This window comes from Charadrius vociferus, unplaced genomic scaffold (assembly GCF_000708025.1).
Source record: "Charadrius vociferus isolate BGI_N301 unplaced genomic scaffold, ASM70802v2 scaffold111, whole genome shotgun sequence".
NCBI classification, from domain to species: Eukaryota; Metazoa; Chordata; class Aves; order Charadriiformes; family Charadriidae; genus Charadrius; species Charadrius vociferus.
In genome coordinates, this window is record NW_009647046.1 from 2,193,425 (window position 1) to 2,217,418 (window position 23,994).

General features: G+C 34.0%; 1 protein-coding gene across 3 annotated transcripts in view; it reads right to left on the minus strand.

Moving 5' to 3' along the window:
* Nucleotides 1–23,994, minus strand: part of FUT8 (fucosyltransferase 8 (alpha (1,6) fucosyltransferase)) — a 66,565-nt gene that overhangs the window by 17,684 nt on the left and 24,887 nt on the right. For all 3 annotated transcript variants that reach the window (XM_009895633.1, XM_009895632.1, XM_009895631.1), the window contains exon 5: nt 18,524–18,761. In XM_009895633.1, coding sequence (XP_009893935.1) covers nt 18,524–18,761 — 238 coding nt within the window. The remainder of the gene's footprint in view (nt 1–18,523; nt 18,762–23,994) is intronic.

Sequence of the window (23,994 nt, forward strand, 5' to 3'; positions counted from 1 at the left end):
GAAGTTGGGTTAAAAATGCAGAATGATCTTTTTATCCACACATTTCTTTATTTTTTAGCCATGTAGTCTCTAAATTTTAAAATACTTCTGTTCTTCCACTTCCTAGCTGTATTTTGTTAAGTAATAGATAATCCATAAAAGGTAATAATCCATACTAATGCTTATAGCCTTTTCTCATGTTGGTAGTTCAAATCACAGTATCATCATGTCAATCAGGTCCAATTCCCTGCTCAGTGCAAGTCCAACTTTGACATTTGATCACAGAATCATCGAATTATTTAGCTTGAAAGACACCTCTAGAGTTGTTACAGGTCATTTACATTTCAGCAATACCTCAAGCTACTTCTTCCAATGGGATTTATTTTGCTTATACAGTTGCCAAAAATTTGCCTCTCTAATTCTATTTATAGCTTGTTTAACTTTCATACAATCCCAGGTGCTATTTCTCAGTTTGGATTAACCTAAATAGTAGTCCTCCAAAGTTCTGCAACTTAATCCAGTTTTCCTTCACTGAGTAATCAAAAGGTAGAGTGTTTTTGTAATGGTCATAAAGTACTGCAATATTGAGAACACTCACTCTTTAACCGCGACAACATACTCTGGAGGAAAATCACGGACTCGTAAAGAAATTAATTTTTATTTAAATGACCCATGCCAGCTGCACCACCTTGTTGTTATTTATCACTATTTTTTGTATATGTTCATCACTAATAGATCAGTAATATAGTTTCAATTTCCAGGAGTCCCACTGATTCCTTTTTAAATACTGGAATGAGCTCTGCGTTATACTTTTTTTCCCTGCACTATCCCAATGTGCCTTAATCGGTTACTTCATAGCTCACAGGACTTACATAATTTTTCATGATTCAGCATAATCTTACTGCCTGTCTGCTTTTCAAATGTAATCTCTGTCCTAATTTAAAGCCCATTTAGAAACTTTTGCTATTTGTATCTTTCGTATGAACCTATTTGAAGCCTCAAAAATGTTGGTTTGGCTCAAAATGACCTTTGAAATTTTGTCATTTTACCTTACCTTACTTCCTGCCATCTGAACATTGGCTCAGACCTGCATTTGGATGGCCGTTTTTGTTGGGTGTTCATTACTTTGCATGGCAAAATATCAGCCTTGTTTCAAGTAACAATCAATACTATTCGTTAATGTTAACTGAAAACCTGTTTGAGCACTTTATTCAGTCTCCTATTATTTCAAAATTTGTCAGCTAATTTCAAAGTATTCCTTCAAGAAGTTGTCCTTAAAAGTATGCCAAGGAACACCATGCTAAGGACATCCCTGTTGTGTAAATGCGAACTTCAATATTATTTCGTTTTGTGTGGCTAGAAAAACAACCAAATAAACTCAAATAAAAATGGAATAGCTTCATTGCTTTTCTGTTTTTATAATACAGAGTTATTTAAGCTGATATCAACATGCGTAGACTAATCACAGCTCTACTTCACTAATTAGCTCTAAAACCTGACAGACTTCCTGCCAATTTGAAACCTCGCCCCAACGGAGTGAACAATTCCAAATTCAGTCACACAAGACATGTCAGAGTGCTACGACTGCTGTTAGATTAGCATAGGATATGGTGAGAGGGACCATGCTGAATTCTCACAAGGCACCTCATTGTCTTGCTGGCTACTGTTATGTATTGCAAAGACAGCAGATTCATGGTTCATCAACTTCAGTGATATTTTATTGCTTTTCTTTACAAAGCAGAAAAAATAAAAAGGGGAAACTACGCAAAGTTCTGGTGTGTTATGCTATTTATGAATTGTCAACTACTTCAGAAGAAAGAAAAAGTATGCTTTTCTCTGTTCTGTGCTGCAGACTCCATCTCCTACAACTATCCTTTGGGCATTTCCAAACATTATTAGAGTCACCTAGTAAGGACTTTATGCCATAGTTGAATTAAAAATCGAATTAAAAAGGAATTAAAATGAGATAAAGAAGCCTATTTTTCTTTTATAGTAGTCATTGTAAAATATAACCTGTATATCTAAGTGCTTTTTCTCTAAGATCTTGTTCTGCACATTTTTAACACAAAGTTTTTGAACTTGGTTTCTGACCACTTTCTCACTAGCATTGCACTTACTAATTTTTTTAATCATCCTTTATCTGACCAAACCCTTTAAGACAAGAAGGTATTGAATAAATTTGGCGCAATTCAGGTTTAAAGAATCTGAAAACAGAGTCCCTTTTTTTCCCCAGGTTTTATATGCCATATGGACAGTGTTGTCCTATTTGTCATCTCAAGAGGCTGATTCTTGATAGCTTCAGGAGGGAATAAACCAAAATGTTTTCAAACATGCCAACATGTCTTCTGTTACTTTTCTCAACCCAGCACTCCCAAGACTTTTTTCCTGCATCCTTTCCTCTCCTCTCCTGCATAACTCTTGCAACTACCCTCATGTACTCCCGTGTCTCTTACTGCTCTCTGTACTGTTTGCTTGTTGGTAAGTGACCTCTGTGATCAGTCAGTCAATGCTTCTCACTTGCTAGTAGGCCTGAATATTGACTTCAGTGGCTGCATACACATACCCAGGCTATCTACTTTGAGAACTTTTGAGAGACCTTAACAACGCCTATTTCTTTTGGTGGAATTTTGCCAAAATTCATCCAATATTCAGAACTTGTACTCAATTAGGATAAAAAAAAAGGAGCAGACAGAAAGATACAGCATGATGACAAAACCTTTGCTCTCACAAGAAACTTGGCTAAAATAATTCTCTGCCAAAGACACAATTTTATCAGCTCCTCCCCCCCGAAAAAAAACAACTTTGATGGTAGTCTGATTTCCGCTCCAGCAAAACCCCTAACTTTCTGAGCTCCTGAACTACCAACATGTCTTTGTAACACAAGTTACAAAGTTACTGACTTCAGTAGCATTTATTTTCCGATGTCATTCTGGTTCTTTGAAAACCCTACCCGTAATCAAAATCCCAACGTAAAGATAAAGTGTTCCTACTGTCCTAATAAGTAATGAGATTTTGATGACTGTTCTCAGTCTTGGACTTAATGAAAGCATAAACTGAGTCTATCGACTTCTGCGTTTGAAATAGCTATGTCTCTAACACAACTAAAGCTGTAGCATCTACTGATGCCTTTAGGGCCTCTATTCCCTTATTAGTCAGCTCAGGTGATCTGCATTATAAAGACCTATATTTCTGCTTCACTTTATTGAAAACTTCTCATCACTTAAATGTTAGAAGCTTTTTATGGCAATTGTCATGTCACTTTGAGAGAACATTAAAAAGCAAAGATTTTTTCCTTCCTCAATTGTTTGGTTACCCAGCATGCCAGCTGAAAAGTTTACAGATGAAGCGTATGATTGCACTAATCAACTTCATATAGCAGTTACTGAAGGCATTTTCAGCAGACTGTCAAACTAAGCAGAAATCAAGAAGCTTACCAGTAATTTATTTTTCCTTTTATCTTTATATACTCAAACTGCTTTTGAACAATGCCCCATTTCATCTAAACAGCCCATATGGAAAGGGTACCTGTCTAAGATGAGCTCCAGCTCTCTGGCTACCAGAAAATATCATAAAATGTATTTGCAAAGGCAAATACACTTTTATAAATGCAAAAGGTTTTTGCTGTGTTATCCAGATTTAGTCATTCATGCAAACAATAGAGCTGACGATTTAAAAGTAAGATCTTACATAAGGATAGCTGAAATAACTTAGGAAAACATATATTAAAGATTTTTACAGCAATACTGAAGACAAACTAATTTTGCATTTGATTTGAAACAATTCCACTGAAGCTTATTCTCTATTTCAGTCTAATGTTAATTACTATATACTTGAAAATATTTCCAAATACTTGCTTTGAATATTAGGTTGTCTTTTCTGGAATAGAAGATAAACAGCTTACTTTTATAATAATCCTTTAACAGCTGCAGGGACTTATCTGCAGGGACAGATATCTGGCATGCATATGCTAATTGCACGTACGTATGAGTCTGTAACAACCATGTATAAGCATGAAAAAAACAAGACAACTTCAAGATAATATTTTAGGAGACCTAAAAGTTTTCAATGGGTCATGAGAATGGAGCTCAATATTCAAAGCCGGCTGTCCAGGCACCTAGTGGAGAAAGGCTCCCAGTTTAGAGATTTACTGTCTTTTTCAGCCAGTGGTTTACAACTTGAGCTCCCAATCTTGTCTTTCACTAATTTGAACACTTGGAATACTCTTCTTCCAATGAATTAGTAAAAATACCTTCATACACAAGTCTATATGGAACACAACTTTCAAGGTTGACAAAAGACATTTTAGTTAGCCATAAATAAAACAGGAGAGAATAAAACTGCTATGCTGTTGGAAATTCATAGCAATGAAGCACACTTCACCTCACCAGTGCATCTGAAAGAAACTGAAACAGGGATGCGTTCTACTTCATACACTCCACTAACATAAAAGGGGAGAAACCAAGAGTGTAATCGTGCAATAATGGAAAAGGAAATTTTTCTGGTCTTCAGTCACAGTGTGTATGCACATTTTTAAGTGGTCTATCATCTGAAGACAGAATTTTGTATTTTGCAAAGAAAATAAGGGGAAAATGTAATGGAAGAATCAATAAAAAACAATATAACTCACAGTTCTCTCCATAACTGTTACAGTAATGAAGTACTATTAATCTGCACACTATTAGAAACTTAAAACCACTACTGTTTCTTATAGGAGTTCAGGGCACTTACAAACAAAATACCTATGTTTTTGAGATTTGTCCCAGGATTTATGTAATAGCAGATAAAGGAAAATAGGTTCTAATGCTTTCTCTGCAAAACGTGTTAGATGGCATTCATGGACATGTAATGCCAAAAATATGAGATTATAGTAAAGGTTTTTTTCTTGGAATATTAAATATTTATTGTTTCATATGAAATGTTAACAAAATAAATGTTTGTCTTCCAATGTAGGTAGAAGACCAGTGTAATAAAACACGGGTTTTCGAATTTCTTAACTGTTCTCCAGAGGTCCCTTCCAACCCTGACCATTCTGTGATTCAACACTAGGAAGAAATCAGTGGACTGAGGGCCTAAAGACTGAGAAACAGAAATATAAAATGCAAGAAATTATTTCTACCTTAAAAGTCTTGGTATAGCTTCCAGCTATTCCACATGGTGGAAAAACTGTATTCAGTAACATTTGCCTACTTATTTGATTCTTCATGTCTAACAAATCATAGAGTAATAAAAGCATCTTTTCAGTATGACATTCTGAATCTACACAAGAAATAGATCTTGAGTAACTAGCTGATATTTTTCAGTTATATTTTATTCATTAGTCAAATGCAAAAAGACAAGAACCCTTTAGGATTTGGTGAAGTTGTTACACTGAAACAAATGAAACATCCAGCTTTGAACCACAGACTATACAGAATTAATAGCATCTGCATTAACAGAAAGGATGACCCCATATTAAACAATACATTCCCAAGTATCAGAGTGATATCCCACAGTGCCAGAGGTGCTCTGGCATACCTTCCACCTGGAAAACGTTATAAACATTTTCAAGACATAGGAAAGGTTTGGATAAAATGTCTTCATGACTTGAATTTGACCCACAGCTGCCAGTTCAGACTGCCCTTGTTTAAAGATTACTTAAAAGTAAGTAATATTACTTAACCATAACATTGCTGACATTGTAATGACTAATGTGATGCGTTAGAAAGTAATTTGAAACTTGAATGCAGGTGACTATTTCCCCAAAATCTGAGAATGCTTCGGTTTGGATTGAAATTCATGCAGCCAAACAAAGAACTCAGATTAACATTTGAAACTTTGTAAAGATTGTTTGAGACCCAACATATTTCTGAGGTAATTTACCCTCAATTCACCTAATGCTGTCTCTTGATATTCAAAAAACACCGATTTTTTTCATCTGATCACAAAACACATTTGTATCCTTCCTTACTGTAGACACTACAGTACAACTTCCAAGTACAGAATGGTTACCTTAAATCCAATAAACTCGAATATTAGGCAAATTTGTAGCTTTTTCCTTATAGAACAATTCTTAAAAGAGTGACAGTTAAGCAAACAAGTTTTACGGTTTGTAATGGAAACTTGGCATTTGCTGACCAATCTATGATTTATCATCCATGATTTAATGCTAGTGAGAAAAGTTTGCAATTAATCACTAACCTACCAGTACTAGTTTTGCTAGTATATTGGGGCAACATCAATCTTTTAGGAAAACAGGCAAGCCACGATTCAAAAGGTAGTATTTCTTATGAATAGCATAAGATACATGATCAAATACGTGATCAGTTATTGGTACCACTGGAGAGAACAGAGGCAAGAGTCCTGTTTTCCCCCTCTTCATGCATTCCCTAAATTTCCAAGTCTACAAAGTAACAGCAGTGCTTTAACTTCCCCTAATCAAGAAATGTTGGGAAATAAGTCCCTACTATTTTGAAAATACTTCTTTCGGTAGACACATTTATTCATGAATAAAAATCCCTTGTTCTAGCTTACCTTCATTCACTTCAACATACTTAAATAATTCTCATAGCACAATGCGTTTGCTAGTCTGCCCGTGCATGGAACTATTATCAAACAGTCAATCACGTTTTATAAAGACATAAAATCTTAGTCTAAATTAACAATGACATAAGGAGAACTCATTGTATAAAATCTGCACATTTTTACTCCTTTATCAGATAGATAATGCAATTATATACATCAAATGTTAAGGAAATAGATACATCCTTACTTCTGCCAGTGCATAATGGCTGTATTTAAAATCGCTGTATTTAAAAGCACTGTATTCCACATTTATCTCCCATCCTGCTACAAAATGCTGCTGACATGGAAAACAACCTCTAAGAATACCATTCCTTTATCAAGAATAAATTTAATGTAATTCCTCATACAATTAAATGAGAACCTATGTAAATGAGAACCTTAGCCTATATAAATAGCTTAATCAGAATCAACATACAATATTGTGGGCTTAATTGATTATGTTGTGGAAGAGCACACAGATGCATTTTATGAGGAACTTCTTAAAATACCAACGGATTTAGTGTAGTATGGGAGATTGCAAAAGTGAACTTTGTGGCACAAGTTGTAAGACTATGTTAAAAGTATTGCTACTGCAAGAGCCTTCTGTAACTCTTCACAAAGAATTTTCACCTTCACTAACCAAAATACCTTATTATCATTAGAAATATTGCTATCTCACATTCTATCTTTTTGCCAGATGATATATGAATATGTTAAAGAGTAAAGTTTGCATCAGTCTCTGCTGGTGACTTACTCTTCTAAGGAATATTAATTATTAATTTCTACCCCTTTCCCTCTGAAGTTTCTTTTTACCCAATTTTATAAACATCAGGAGCCTCTCTTCTATCTCATGGTAGTTTACATCTGGGGAAGCCTTCTGAAGTGCTTGATACTAAATGAACTCAGCCTTCCATACCTACATATTTTTTGCCTCTTGCAAATAAATCTACTAAGTTCACGAGACATTATTTCCTTCTATAAAATCCTCGTTTACTCTTCTCCACTCTAACATATTTTTCTGTGTATCCCCTAAATTGATTCTTCATTATTATTTCTGTCAGTTTGCTCAATACAGAGTCTGTGATTTGCTGGAATCCTTTTTGAAAAATGGTATTCCTTCAGCCTCCTTCCACTGTTCTGTAGAACAGCAACTACAAACAAAACCAATTATAAAGAAATAGTAATTATAAACAACATGTTTTGTTGTAAAATGCTTTTAATGGCACATGTTTGAGAAAGAGCATCTAAAGTGTCCCCTATGAAGAAAGAATCCAGCATGGGAGCCCTCCCTGAGCTCTTCTATAATGAATGTGGACATGAAAGATCTTTATAGTTTGTACTACAGTCTTCTTTCAGTGCTCCTTTCATCCCTTGATCATCTATTGGCCCTCCAGATTTTCTGGCAGGCTTCCTTATTCTGATGGGTTTGAAAAAGGATTTATTATCAGTCTTTTGCCTTTAGCAAGCTTCTCCTCAAAATCTTTTTTGGCCTTCCTTACCACGTTTTCATATGTAATTTGCTGGAAATTATAGTCTTTCCTATTTTTCTCATTTGTACAAAAATTGGGGTTGGGTTGGTTTGGGGTTTGTTGTTTTGTTTTTTGTTTTTTGTTTTTTGTTTTTTTTTTTTCTTTTTAAATGCCCTTTAAAAACATCAAGGAGTTTCACCATATTTGTCTTTTGAAAAAAAAAAAAAAGTTTTTTGATAGGTGGTATGAGTTTGGTCCATGTTTTATGTAATCTCCATGCTGCTTGCAAACATTTTTACAAGCAGTCTGACTTTTCATGTAGTTCCCCTTTTTAAATGAAACATTGTAGAGGATAGTTCAGATTCTTTTTATTTACTGTTATTTATTTGTTATTTTAAGCAGACATGGCTGTATTTCTGCTGCATGACATTACCTAAAACATCACATAAGTTTCTGATATGCTGTCCTGGCTATACACACATTTCAAATCAGGAATTTCAGCCTCCCATTCTATTTGTAGAGTTCCGTTTCTTCTGGCACCTTGTTATCACCCTAGCAAAAAACGTTCCTCCAGAACAATACCAGAATTGCAAGCTGAAGGCAGGAAAACTCTATGATTATTACTGAAAGTCTCAATTATGTTTCGGTCCCCCTTTTTTCTCAATTTCTTCCCTCTGTCTGGAACAGAATACTTTGTTTCTAAGGTCTGTGAGATGCACACATAGCATATAACTTGACAAACAATATGTAGTGTCCTAAACTGAGGAATCCCTACCCTCACATATGCTAAATTTCATTTATCCGAATTCTGCTGTCTAAGATACAAAGATACTTTTTAATTTTCTCTTAGATAAATGAATGGCCATTTCAGATTTCCACACACCCCCAAATTCAGTTATCTGGTTTCTCTTATTTAGTCTTCATATCTAACTAAACTTCCACTGTAGCTACAAAATGTTGAAGAGTAGTACACCAATAAAGCAAGCCAAATGTCTTAATGCATTAAACCCAAAATTAAGGTGTGTAATACTGTCTTTCCATGTAAACTGATCTCACATTTTGCATGATTATGTGGGTGCTTTTTTTTTTTTTTTTAAAAAAAAGGAAAACTAACACAATTATAATACTGAGTTGCAACCAAGAGCTTAAAATTCAGTATCTTCACTTGCATAAGGAACTGCAAATCGACATGTTTGCTGAGATGGCATTCACAGACATGTAATGACAAGAAATATGAGACTATGTAATAAAGGTTTTCTTAGAATATTAAATTTTTACTGATTCATACAATATTTAGGTATATCCTGCAGTAATATCTGAATGTTTTGCATTGTACATAGGGGTTTTAGACAGTTTTAAAAAATATTAATGATGCAAATAATAACAACAATAAAAAATTGCATTCTTCAACAAAATGCAATTTCCAACAGCACACCTGACTTCCTAAGCAGTTATGGTTTAGATCCATAGCTAAAACCAAAATATTTCAACAGCCGTTACTATCCACAATAACTAGCTACAACTAGTAATATTCACTGCATATCAAGCTTACTCTAATAAATAGACATTACGTATCAATGCTTTGTTTATTCTGTTAATTCAGCAATATTCTTCCAGACAAAGTGCTGTGATGGAAGAAGGAATGTTTCAGTTCTAATCTTGGTTTTTAAGGAATTTTTGAGGAAATTATCCTCAGTGTTAGAAGTTTTGCTAAACTGACAAAATACAAAGCAGAGAAGTGCACAAAGCGAATTTTAACATAAAAAGTAATACTGGACAATGGCTAATTACTGCAGCAATGTAGATGACTGAGCCGAAAAAAATACCAAGAAGTGAAGTGCTGTAACTGTAGTACAGGTTACAACTACTGAAGAGAGTACCTATAATAATAAAAACCATAACCTTTTTATGTTTTCTTTTTTAAAGAATGTATTGTATTCTTGAAATTCTTACTATGTTCATACCTAAATGCTACAACATTATCTTCCCAGCAGTGGTAAGAAATTCCCATCCCAGAAGCCTCTTGGTATATGTTTTTCAGTTTTTAGAGAGTCTTGCTCATTTTTGAAATGGTATGATTAATGGTATGATTATTGATGATAAATGGAAATGCATATAAGGCTGACAGGAAATAATAACATCATATTATATAAAAATAATATAATAAACAGGAATATATTTAAAGTTTTCTTTTTGTTACACATGGACGTTGGCACTGAGTTCAATTACATTACCAGGTATCTTCTAAATACAACTTTCTTTACAGTATTCTGAAGATTTTTTTTCATATACATGAGAAGAACTTACCTTTCCAGAAACTGTTTTATATGTGAATAAAAGTTAATGAGAATCAGTTCATAGCAGAAAAAAGCTACAATCTTCTCAACCTATGGTTTAAAACAGGATCACAAACCGTCTTTTGAATTACTTGCAAAGCTACAGCAAAGCATGCTGTTCAGTTCCTCCGAGATCCAGAAAGCACCAACTTGTCTTTTATAAAGGATGTAAATTTCATTAAAAGCACCACTAAATACTGACTTGCAGTGATAAAAAAAATGCTGTATGCGTAATTCTTAACTTAAGAAGTGGTAAAACTGAAAAAGACATACAGTACTTTTATCTGGTCTGCTGTTGATAGCATTAGCATAAACATATGTCCATTTAAAAAAAAGGCAAAAAAGCAGTTTCTTTTACTCATGTCTTATGACATATAATTCCTACCAGGAAAGAATGAAATTGCTTTTGGAATATACTGAAATCCTTACCTCATTACTCGCTGTGTGATTCTGAATTCACCTCTATCAGTTTCATTTTTATTTTTGTATATATTCAGAATATTTTTGATGCAAAGACTTCTAACCAGAAGAGGATTTCAAAACGTACCAAAGGACCTTAACTTTAAAGTCAGTTTTTAACCATTAGAAAAGATCTTTTTCTAGAATTTATAGCCATTTTTAACTCTTGATAGGAGATTTACAATAACCTCAAAGACATTATGTAAAGTAGGCTCAATAACAGAAATCAATCTCTCTCCCTCTCCATCCCATCTCTCTATATATGTAGAGTATTTTCCTTCACTGTAAGATCATCTGGTTAAAGGAATTTTACTTCTATTTGTCTCTAAGACTTTGCTTCTTCTATTCCACTAACAGTTTTGTCCATGAAGTTAAGCATTGGTCTGATACTTGAAACTGAAAAAGGTTTGCCGTGTGCTTAAAGACAACACCTAACTCTAGTTATACCTCGTGTTTCTTTTCATGGATTGACTGGCCTTGCTCAAAAAGTGAAATACACATTTTAAAAACTCTGTAAACCTTATTTTTCCTTTTGTTTTTCGGCTGTTCCGATCTCTTGAGCAACAGTAGGCAAAGGACTGTTTAAGATAAATGATTCTACTTTTGCTCATCCAAGGCATAGCCACTCAGTTGCTGATAGCTCTGTTCAGCCTTCCTCATCTGAGCCTGTTTACTATATACCAGACCGCAGCTTCAACTGGGTTTCTGAAATCACAATAGCCTTCTATGCTACACATGCAAAATATTAAAAGATTGAAAGGGAGATAATCCACGGTTTTCAAGAACACATATAAACTCGATGACATGAAGACTTACTGACGGAGAATCTACCATATCCCCTGAATAAATTGTTATAGTAGTGTCCTGGTTTCAGCTGGGATAGTCAGCCAATGTTTCTGCAAAAAACAGACCTTATTTCCAGTCTGAATTGTCCAGCTACATGCTTTTGTCTAAAACTAGACATTTTTCCCATATAGAAATGTCTACAAAATGTGGCAGGACCAGCTTTTTAAAGTGGCTTCATTTTTATATTGAATTATGTTCTTTAATCGCTACTGTAAAGCAGATTTTTCTGTCCTTGAATCAGTGTAGTTCTTTCTGAGGATCCTTTCATATTTATCAATTATTCTGAAGGCCAGATAACAAAACTAGACACTGTGGTGCAGCCTGGCCATTGCTCTGCAAGGAAAAAATAACTTCATGCTATCATTCAATAGCCCTCCACTTAGACATAAGGATCAAACTTTGCTTAGGCTACTGCATTGCTCTGAAAACTAGATCTACCTTATTAGAATTCTAAGGTCCTTTTAAGAGTTACCCCTTTCTAAATATCTTCTCATGTTTACATACACAAATGTTTGCATATAGATCATCTTACAAAGCACCTTCACAACAAAAAATCTATGCAACATCAGTAGCTCGATTTCTTCAAGACTAACACAAATGAAACAAAGGGAAAATACAAAATAGATTGCTGTTCTGCTCTGTTCTCTCTAATCACCATTCCCCAGTATGCTTTTCAGTAACATAAATTTGTTTGAATTAAAATACAAATAATGAAAATCGGTGTGTGAAAAAGATATTAAGAATTAGAAATAGAAATTTATCAACTTTTTCTACAAGATTTTATAAAGAAGAGTGAGGTATGGGAGCAGAATTCATACAATTGTATCCAAGTTAAAGGTTTTTTTAGGCTAACACTAAATATTCATCTGATTTACATAAAAGAAAAACTATTGCCAAGGAAGATGTAGTTCATGAAATGAAAGTTTTTTATTTACTGCAATTAATTCTGCAGAACTTGTTATGGTTTGAGTTTGCAATTTTCATTTAGTCCTTTTGATTACTGTTGCCTGATTTACTTTAATAAATTAAAAATTAATTTTGTGTACCCACAGTATCCTCTTTCTTGAATTATACATATAAACATATTAGTTAATTCATATTTTAAGATTGTAGTTCAATGAATACTTAAAAGCTGGCACTACTACCAAATGAAGAGCTCTGCCATTTTTTCCCCTCTGGGTACGCCTGCCTTAAAAGCATTCACTCGTCAAGACATGGCTAGAGGCACCAAAGTCAATATTCAAATGCAACTGCAGGGAACTTTGTTTCAGGTTTCCCTTTCAAGTTACCTTTCATCTTACTGGTTTGCAGGCCTTATGGGAAGGAGCATACACTGTTATTTAAAAGATATAGGTTGCTTCTTTATCTCTACATCCTTCCACACCCCATCATATAATGCAGGTATGACTTCCAACCATATATTAATCTGTCCTTTCTCTTAATTGGTTTTCTTTTTCTTTAGGTTCCATTTTTTTTATTTAGATATTTTATAGACTTTCTTCAATGTATTATCAGGGAATGCCACCAGGACATCATAAATCAGCAAGTGAAAAATGATAAAAAGAGGCCTACTCTGTTTTAGCTTGTTGCAATGATAACAGAACATTATGACCTGGAAATTAAAAATATTCATGCTCAATATGACTAACTACTTTAAAGAAAATTAATCCAAAAATTTAAAGACAAATGTGTCTTCACAAGTTCTCCATATTTTGGTTTTTATTACTAGGAAGACATACATGCTTCTTATAACAATTCCTGCCTAAATTATTCATAGTTTGGCCAGAGATATCAGGGAAAAATGAACTACAAGTAAGTTACAATTGCAGGCAAGGTATAATTTCAAAATTAAAGAGAACATGCATAGAACCATCTCTTACTAAGATTTTTTTTTCTATAGAACGACAGTACAAAAGTGTTTGAGTGAAACGAAAAAGAAAAATTATGCCACAGTGTAAAATAACTGCTGTACTTGCAAAAACCTGTGATAGAATTCTCAATATTTTAACATATTTAAGCTAGAAAAACTGAACTTGACTTGTAGAAATACCATGTCAAACGCAAAGAACAGTTCCTGCCAGAGATGACAAGGGATGAGATGACCCCTAATTCTCCGCACAGATGAGAACATGCCTTACTAATCTTTGGCTATCAGACTAATGTCAGCTTGCTTATTAAAATTCACCCTACTTCCCAAATTCCAAAAACATGCTAATTTCTTCTGAACTAGACAAGCTTAGCTTTTATGCCTAGTTAGCAGAGAACTGGACCAATAATATTTTAAATATATATATATATTCTCAGCTCATATAAGCCTCTTAATTCTCTGTAGAAGAGATTACTATCTAAATTGTTTTGCTGAAGATAGACCTCAGAAACGTCAAAACTTTATGTTGCTAATACAACTAAAATAAAAGTGTCAAGTACAGACAATTTAATTAAAAACAAGAAAGATAAATGTACAGATTTAAAGAATTTTTTTCATAAAGCACAATTTACTAAATTATTATTCTACACAGGTCTGCAAATTACATGAAAGTAATTCTTTATGATTATATGATTTTCTGACTTTTTGGCCTATTTCTGTAATTTACACCGATATCTTGTTATAAGTATTCACCTGTATGAATATTTTTGATACATAATTAAAAAACAACTTTTATTAAAAACCTATATACACAAGTATACTACACAGGATAAACATTGCGGTTATAAGAAATAGAAATTTACATATGCCAATGCATTTTTATACATTTATTTTAAAAATCTAGAAAATCTCAGTGATCATGCCATTGCAAAAGATTAGAATTTAACACAGTTCATAGTGTGTGTGCCTAGCCAGTAGGCTAACCATAGAAAGATTGTCTTTCACAGCTGAACGTCTTCTATCTCTAGAACATCAAAGATTAAATTAGTGGCATTCATTTATTTAAAAAAAATAAATTTATCACATCAAGATATTTCAGGCAGCCCATGTTGCAGGAAATCATGATCTATTTTAATAGATTTTCATGAAAACATATATTCTTTTTAAGCCATGCATGCATAAGTGCTCCAGAACCCTGGTTTACAGCTTATTATGCTAAATGCAAGGCTCACAAAACTGCCTGCAACTAACTTCTGGGGTCACATAGAGCAGTCTGCCCAGAACCATCCCCAGACTGCGGTTTCAGTTGCTGACTTTGCCAAACACAAATAAAACTTTAGCTTAAGCTTTCAATATTGGTTTTCCATTTCTACTTAGTTTTAGAAAATATTCAACCATTTCTAAGAATTAATTTTTGGAAAAAAAATCTCATTCACAAAACCCACTAGAATTTTCAAAGAAAAGTTTTGTAGCCTCTTGAAGTTTTGAAGAACAGATGTTATTTCAATATGCAAATGTTTCAATGCATAAACACACAAGTATGTTTACACACCAATCTCCAAATAGGATTTTGTAAATCTGAAAAAGTTAATTTGAGATGTCTAAGATTTTAATAGCTAAATTCTTTAAAAGATTCCATATGCACTGGGTATGCAGTGTCCTATCGAGAAGACTGAAGATTTTGATGTTTTGACTATCAACCACATGGAGAAAGATGTAAGATTCACCTGCATGTATGAGGATTCATATGTGTAACCAAAATAGGAGGAATTGACCCTTTGTAGCAATTTCTCTTTGACACAGCTGACCCCTTACTTGCCAGCTGTTCTTGTACTTTCACCTTCTTCTAAAGCAGCTAGTTCTGGACAGTGCCAGTTCATTAGGCTAAACATAATCAACATGATTAAACATAATCAACACTTCCCACAGTTGAACTCATTTACTAGGTTTGTCCAGATCATACGGTCTACAGGTCAGGAGGACATCTGCTCCAAACTTCTGCTCCAAGCAGGCTCGGCCATGCAACAAGAACAGGTTGCTCAGAGCTTGAGCCAGACAGGTCTTGAAAGCCTCCAAAGACAGAGAGTGCACACCCTCTCTAGGGAACTTGTTAGGCTATATTCATGATGAAAAGGTTTTGCTTTTAATCAGCATTGGTTTTGGTATGGTATCTGAAATAAGGACTTGGAAATGTTCTTTACTGCCCACAGAAGACAAAAGACTAGCATACAGAAGGAGAGATGTGTGCTTGCTTTGGAAAGGCAAGTACTGTTTCTTCATTTTATCCTAAACTACAGTTTCCTGTAACATTTTCCTCTGCCCTGCCTTCCTCTGAATTCAGCAAGCTTATTGTATCTGAACCCTCTAAGAAGCTACAAACCGCTAATTGAAGGAATATTTTGAAGTAGAAAATATTTGTAAAATCTTTTCCACAAAGACAACAGTGGAAATTATGAGATCTGGTTGACGCTTACACACGTATGATGTGTTGGATCAAGAAAATTTCTGCAAAGTTTAATTCTTGTTATGACTGGACTCAAACAGACCCTTGGGCTGAACTGTCCACTGCATAGGTAATTCTCCTTTCTCTAGATAACCTCCAGGGCACACTTCCTCACTAAACTGCTAATCTACCAGACAAAAAAGGGTTTCAAGCACTATTGGATACAACATGAATAAGAAATGTTACTGATTCTCTGGGGAAAACAAAAAAAACAAACCACAAATGAAACAAAGAAAACAACACACCGCTCTCAAAAAAACAACAAGCCTTACCACACAACACAACTCCCAAGAATTTTCAGTAGGAAGTAAAATAACTATAAAGCAATCATTCCAAGTAGTACAATTGTTGAAGATACAGACACTTCTACTACATGTAACTAGAAATCCTTGAAAGGTATCAGTTCTGCTTATAATAGCTTGAGGACTTAAATAATTTAAGAAACTGTGAGAGGCACAGTCACTATAGAATGACAACTGAAACCTGAGACACTTGTCAGAACAGACCATTTTTCCCTGTCTCGAAGTAGCTATGGGGCTGGCAACATGTTCCACCATTTCAAAGACAGAAAGACAGATGAAGTGAAGGAATGAACATCTACATTTTTCTTTCCTCTCAGAACTGATGTTAATTTCCAAGACCACTGACTAGTTCAGAGTTTTCCTGAAACACAGTGTAACCCTATACCTGTCAGAAATGAAGGAAGGGGAACACTTGTGACTCTAGGGTACAGGGTACAGTCTCTGATGGCTTGGGGATTTTGCCATTTTTCCCTGCATCTAATTTCACACACCATTCACAATCTGTGTATCAGGGTAGCCAACAAAAGAGGAAGAACGAAGATGGTAGGGGGGAAATCAGTTTCTATCAACTCAGAATTGAAAGGCTCTGCTTGCTAATCCAAACAGTTTATTGCCTCTATGGCACTGGGATAGTACTGGTCTGCAAAAGTCATGCTGTAGCTCTTGTAGTTCTAACAAGAAAACTATAAGCTAAAATAACATCTCATCAGTGTACTGTCTCTTACTGATGAATGTAGTTTACCCAATCATCTATTGAAAATCTCTACAAATTTTTTAATTGTCCCAATGAAATCCAAGTCACTACTGTTGCTGCCAAATACATCCTTCAGGACATACTGGGAAGAAATTCTTGAGTCTATAGGCACAATTAACATAAATAAAAAAAAGTATCAGTCCTTTTTATCTGTGCTTAAGTGGAGAATTACTGACCCAAAATTCCTCTCTGGGATAAGATTAATGTACCACATACCAACAATCAAAGTTTCCATCAGTGCTGATAAATAAAACAGCTATAGCCTGAAAAGTGGCACAGTATCTCCCTCACTGTTTCCCACTCTAAATTGTTTTTGTCCATAGCTTAGCCATTGTCTACCCATTGTTAGCTTATCTACTCATCTAATAACTATTATGTGAACCACAATTGCCAATAAAAAAATATTAAAATTAACATTCCACCTCTCTCAAACCTAATTGTTTAATTATGATTTTACCAAAAAACTCCTTTTATATGTTAAGACTTCTCACTAAATTTACCTAGTCTTGAGTAAGAACAGTCAGTTGTAGTTTTTTTGATCAGCCTTCTCTGCATTTTTTCTAAAATTTAGAAAAGCCCACTGTAATACCAGTTACAGACTAAGAAAAAATATTATCTGTGTAGAAACTTAATTTAAGAAAATTCTTCCTAGTTATTTGTCATAAATTGAGAGCAAGAAGTTAGCATATTGTCAGCTACCTGCAGTTGTGCTGTATACCTACTCAATTTTGACAAATACCTGAAAAATGTTTTATGCATATAGGAAAAACTGTAAAACCATGCAGATGTTAATAACTTCAAGATGTTGACTGCAAGAATTCCAGTAAAATGAATGCTGTTTACTTTGAGACAAACAACGCTATCTGATCCTACAAACCTGAATGCCCATCTAGTTATTCTAGCAAAATTGTTCAGCCTACTATCAGAATAGATCAACTTACTGATCTACAAATAAAGAGGTATTGAACATTGCCGGTTTTCACTACTTGAATTTTGAGTCAGTTCAGTTTACATTTAAAATTATTTTCATTATTTCACTATTTTGTTGGTGTGTAAATGACTATTGGGCACCATTTTCTTTGTAATTCTTTTGTTTTATATTTGAAACATGCTTTATTGTTTTAAAGTTTACCAACAATAGCCTCTATTTAATTCTCTCTTCCCACAAAAACTGGATTCATATCTGGCAAAGAACACATACCACAGTGGCAGAATGATGATTATCATTTAAATCTGAAATACTGAAGTTTTGTATTAAAAAAATCTCTGCCAAAGCAGAGATATCCTAATAAGGACAATATTTTTTCCAATACAATGAAAAAATGAGATTTAAATGATGCATATGTATACAATTGCAGTCATTAGTTATTACAGTCCACTTAAAATTAAAGAAAAAGGTATCAAAATAGTTCTATGTGAAAGAAGCTGCAAGAAACAAGGAGAAATTATTTGAGTTACTAAGTCTTACCTGACCAGTGTCCAGTGGTGGTACCTGATCTGTCAGTACATGTCTCGCTTACAGGCCTAAATACAGTCTCCCAGCCACCGGTAGCATAGCGCCAATTCTGAGACTCTAAAATGAGTGTTCGCTGAGTGCCATAAGCGATCATGAAGCAGTAGACTACATGATGAAGTTGACAACCATAGCCACAGCCTTTGTTGATATTACACACAAGTTTCTTAGCTTTGCTGCAATCCTTCGGGTTCTGTAAGTATGGATGAAAAAGTGAAGCTGAAGAGAAGATATACACAAAAGCACACTTTTTTTCTGAACAGCTGACAAATGTCATAAATCTCGCAAGTCATCCTGCTATAATACAGCTCATATTAAAATGGATGAGCGAGCTTCAGCTCTATGAAAATTTTATGTGAATTCTTCACTGTGAACGTGAACAGTTATTGAACATACTTCACTATCCTAATGTAAAATAGAATACCTTCAACATTTTAAATTACTTTCTCATTTGTAAATCTGTCAGAATAAGCTAACATTTGGACTCAGAGTTCTCATTTCATCAACATGATTCTCAGTGTTGGAATGGTTTTTCCTTTGGCATTGTTCCAAGTTTGTTAGTTCTCTTTCAATGAACATGCATGACATCCAATGAGGGAAAATTTCCAGCTGTCTACAGTATACAGAACAAAACAAACTCTTATTAACAGACTGCTTCCCAGACTAACTGACCACATACCAAATACAGAATATGAAACACATACCTGAGGAGACTGATAAAAGACAGAATTTTAAACTGCATGCACTCTCAATAAAATAATATACTACACTTCCACAATCCAAGGAACAACGAAGGAGGCAAATGTATGCATGATGTGAAAGCTACATTTAAAAGTACAACCTAATAAATATTTTTAGGTATGCAGACAACACAACAACATTATCTACGGAAGTTATTCCTTCTGTAAAATATAGTACTTTGCTGTACACATTCACACTTGCATCTCTCTAAACATACTTCTGCATTCCAAAAAGTCTTTTTATAAAATCTCTAGGAATAAAAGTTAGTTTTTGGTTAAACTGCAAGAATACTGATACTTGAGCATCAATATAGATTCTGGTCCTCTCACATCTAAACAACTTCAAATAAAGCTTTCTGCAAATTTGCAACAAATTAGGTCTTTCCAAAAACCAACAATCAGCTTCTAGAGAACTGAGATCTCTCCATAAAGTGATCTTAAAGACAATTTGAATATTCTGAGTCCTGAAATATTTAATAAAAATGGTAATTTGTGCATTCAGTTGTGTAAAGGAGGGGAAAATAGTGCAGATCTCAGGGGGAAAAAAAAGAAAAAAATAATCATACCCCATAACGTGTCACTTCAGCATTTGATTTTTTTTTTTATTTTAAGGCAAAACACCCAATTCAAAACCTAACTAGCTATGAAAAACAATAAATCAAATCAAATTTCCATTCCTAACTTTTGTTCCTCAGACCAGTACTCTTGCTATCACAAATCTAATGGATAACTTGAGACTAAATCTAATAGGTATCTTTGAGACTGTAACAAATCTACTTCCCACAGTCTCTTAGAAGAGAAAGAGGGGTTTTCTAGTATTGTGTGCAAGTCCACAAAGAAAGAATTCCATGAAAAAGTATCTATCTCCTCCCTAAATCTACATATTTCCACCACACAATGAAGTGCAATAATAGCAGGCATAAGTGGAATTATTTTCTGCTGTTAAACGTTACTGTGTAGAAAAGACTTAAGCTCAAAAAACAAAGACAATAGTGTGTACTGTTATGTTGCTGTTTTCAAACTGAAATATTATGCTAATAAAAAATATAAGAAGCTTCTTTCTCTCATTTAGAGAGTTGTCAGAAGCAGACACATGTTCAGTTGTAGAAGTTGAAAATGTGTATTTTGTGTTTATCTGTTTTATTCCTGTTTTTGAAAGACATGTCTAGGTGTTTTCATTGCTACTTAATAATAATAATTCATGCTTTTTACAGAGTATCTCAGAAGAGTTTTAATACCATTGTGTAACATACTGTAACTAGATTGTAAAAAGAACTATTATGGCCAAAAGTAAACCATTAGTAAAATGTGTTTATCAGAAAGTAGGACATAAGTCTGTCACAAGAGATCAATTGGCTTAGACAGAATTTCATTGTTTTTAAAAAAAATGAATTAGTGATTTTGCAACATACTTTGAGACACTAAAAAACTTGATTTTAACGAAAGCAGGCAAAAAGGAACAACAGATACATTAAAGATGTCAACAGGGCCATAAAGCATTTTATTAAGAATGTTTTCCCATTTCTTTCCACATAGCAAAAATTCTTACTGAAACTAACTTTTTCATAGCTAGTTTGAAAAGGATGATCTCTGAGAATTTTTAGAAAATGCCAATAGAAAATGCCTTTTACACTTTCCATTACCTTAAAATGCCTGCCCTCTTGAAAACAGCAGACATATTTGAAGTTGTGTAAACTCTGATAAGGTATGCCATTCTTTCTTGCATGCGAATGCAAGTTTCATATAATAGCTTATCAACGATATTATGGAAATCAAGTAGGAAACACATAAAGAAGCCTAATTTGATACCGTGACTGGTTACCAATGTTAATATATATTGCACTTGGGTTTTAACATTAGTTGGAGACTTAACCAGAAAGTATATATAATAATATTAGTTTGTGACATAAATAGAAACTAGTTAAGCTAATTTCTTTATGACTATGTTTCAAATTGCTATACTTAAATTTTAAGACAAGGCAGTATTTGAGCTTAAATTGTTTGTTGAAAACTTAAAAAAAAGAAAGTAGATGTACTTAGATATACTGCATTTTCAACTGGTATTTCCTGAAAAAGGTGGAATTAATAACCATCGAGAAGGAACAAAAATTACAATCATGCTGCATGCATCAGAATAGCTTGTGTGTTCATAAGTCAAAAATGCCAACCAAAGCAACACATAGAAGTTGAGTTGATAACGGATAACAACAGTCAATTTTAAATCCAGTGAAGGCTGACAGAAGATTTTTCTTCCTGGCATAAAGTCACAGAAAAGGATTATAAAACTCTGATTTAAATGAGCAGTATACTCTCTTCTCATCCCTAACTACACTGCTCACCACAGATTCTTCTATCCAATTGAGTTGTTCACATAATCAAGGGAGGGATGGAAGAGACTTCCAGGATTATCAAGCCCTGTAACAGCCATACAACTGCATTTAAAACAAGCAAAAAGCCAACATAAAAACCCAAACAAAAAATAAAACAACCACACAAAACGTGCTTCAATATGTAGCAGAGTAGATTATCAAGCCATGCCAGAGTTCACACCTTTTATTTTTCTCAGAATTACTTTTATGAACACTGTAACTGAAAATACTAACAAATTTTCAGAACTGTAAAATGGTTAAAATAATGTATTTCTGTGGAAAAGAATGTTACATGCCCCCTAAAATAAAAGCAAATTTTTATAACTGGCAAAATGGATTTGGTGGTCTGTCATCACCACGGGCATACACTGTTGCTTTTACAAAATTCAGGGTTTCCACTAAACTGATACAGTTAAATTCTCACCCAAATAAAGGCAATACGCCATTACTTTCTACTTGCAAGCACTGGCAGATGCCAGTCCTTCTTCCCTTAAGAAGTTTTACAGTTGTTTAGGCTGAAAATGACGTCTCCTGCCTAAGTTACAAGGAAAGTAGTATACTCAGGTTTTCCCTGCAAGAAAGGTGTCTCCCTAATTCTTCTGTAGTACTTGGCAACCTTTGTAATAAGGTACTCAGGCAATATGAGTGCAGCAGAGTTACAGAGTCTGGCTGACATCTCCTTTACTAATGGAGCTGAGAAATCACCTATTACATTGCAGACCGATAAAACTGCATTAGTGATAAGAGAAACAGTGGTGTTTAGTCTTTGATTTAATTGACATTCATTGGTTTGCCTGTTTGAAGGAATATCCTTGAATGGCTTCTTTTGAATAACTGACTTGGGGAGCTACTTTATATTTTTAAGACTTATTTAAAATTGTTCTCCTGCATCCATTTAAAAACTATTTTAACTGAGATATACCAAACATGAACCATTAGCTTTTAAATAAAACTATTTAAAAGTCATTTTTAGTACCTATGGTTCACCAAAGGAATGCTGCCACTATAAATCTTTTCAAGAAGACTAACGAGACTGAAGCAGATTCCGTGCTATGACTGACTGCTCCAAATATGTAAGCCTTGTTAAATTCAACCTTAAACTTATTTCTGCAAGAGCAGCGCAGTACAATCCTTGTACTGAAGTATATCTTCTTTAGAAGAGACTAGACTGTCATTCCCAACACAAGTTCTCCAGGGTACTGAAGGTTTTATAGACCTCTGTGTATCACATCCCTTTCTCAGTTCTCTTAGTAGATTGAAATCTTCATCTGTTTACTCTTTACTCTCAGAAACACCAGGTTCACGTATTGGATCATCCACATTACATTTTTCTTCAAGTTTCCTAGTTTTACTATATCCTTTCTGACACTAAGGGAGTAGAACTACACAGTCTATCCTTGATGCAGATGATACATAGTTTAAATACTGTTGAGCACTGAAGTGGTACTTTCACAGAATTACCTGTGGTAACTCCAAGACCTTGTTACTCAATGGTATTAGTCAACTCTATATGTGTATCTGCATTAAAGACTGTCTTTCTCCATGTACATAACTCAAAATTCAGTGCAGATGACTCTAATCTACAATTCTAATATGCAAAGATAATATGACTGGAGTATCAGTTAATAGTATAAAATTCTTCTGCAACTGTTAGTCTCAAGCTTTTTATCACAAAGGTTGCAGAATAGTGGTGGTACTAAAGCCAGATATTTTAAATAAATTCTTTAAAATGCACCAATTTTTGTCTTAATTTTCCATCTCTAATTAAAACAAAAACAAACCAAGAAAAGAGACTGAAATCCTGCAAATATTAAAATAAATCAGTACTGTCTTGTAAAAAAACTGAAATTACAGCTATACTGAGAAATACCTATTACTGAGTGGGTATTTATTTTTCCCCCTGAACAAAGAACAATATTTTAAATGGAACCATCAGCAAGAATGGTGAGAATAGACCATATCTCTGTTCACGTAATTCTACCTACTAAACAAAAGAATCAATAGGTGTAACACTCTCTAGCACATTACTTGCTCCATGAGTTCATTTTGGTTTCTTATTCCTGTTGGGTGACTGAGTACTCTCGAGTAAAATGAAACACACTCCACTAACTCCATAAGCTGCTGAAAAATAATGAAACACCACAGTATTTTCTTGATGCAATGTATGGCTCCAAAATTACAGTTTATGGTGTTTTTTACATTCAGATTACTAGCATAAAACAATAGCAACAAAAAAAAAATCAAAATTGTTATAAGCACAATTTGAAACATGTAAACATAAGCAAAATCTATAGTAGTAAATCAAATCTGCCTGAGT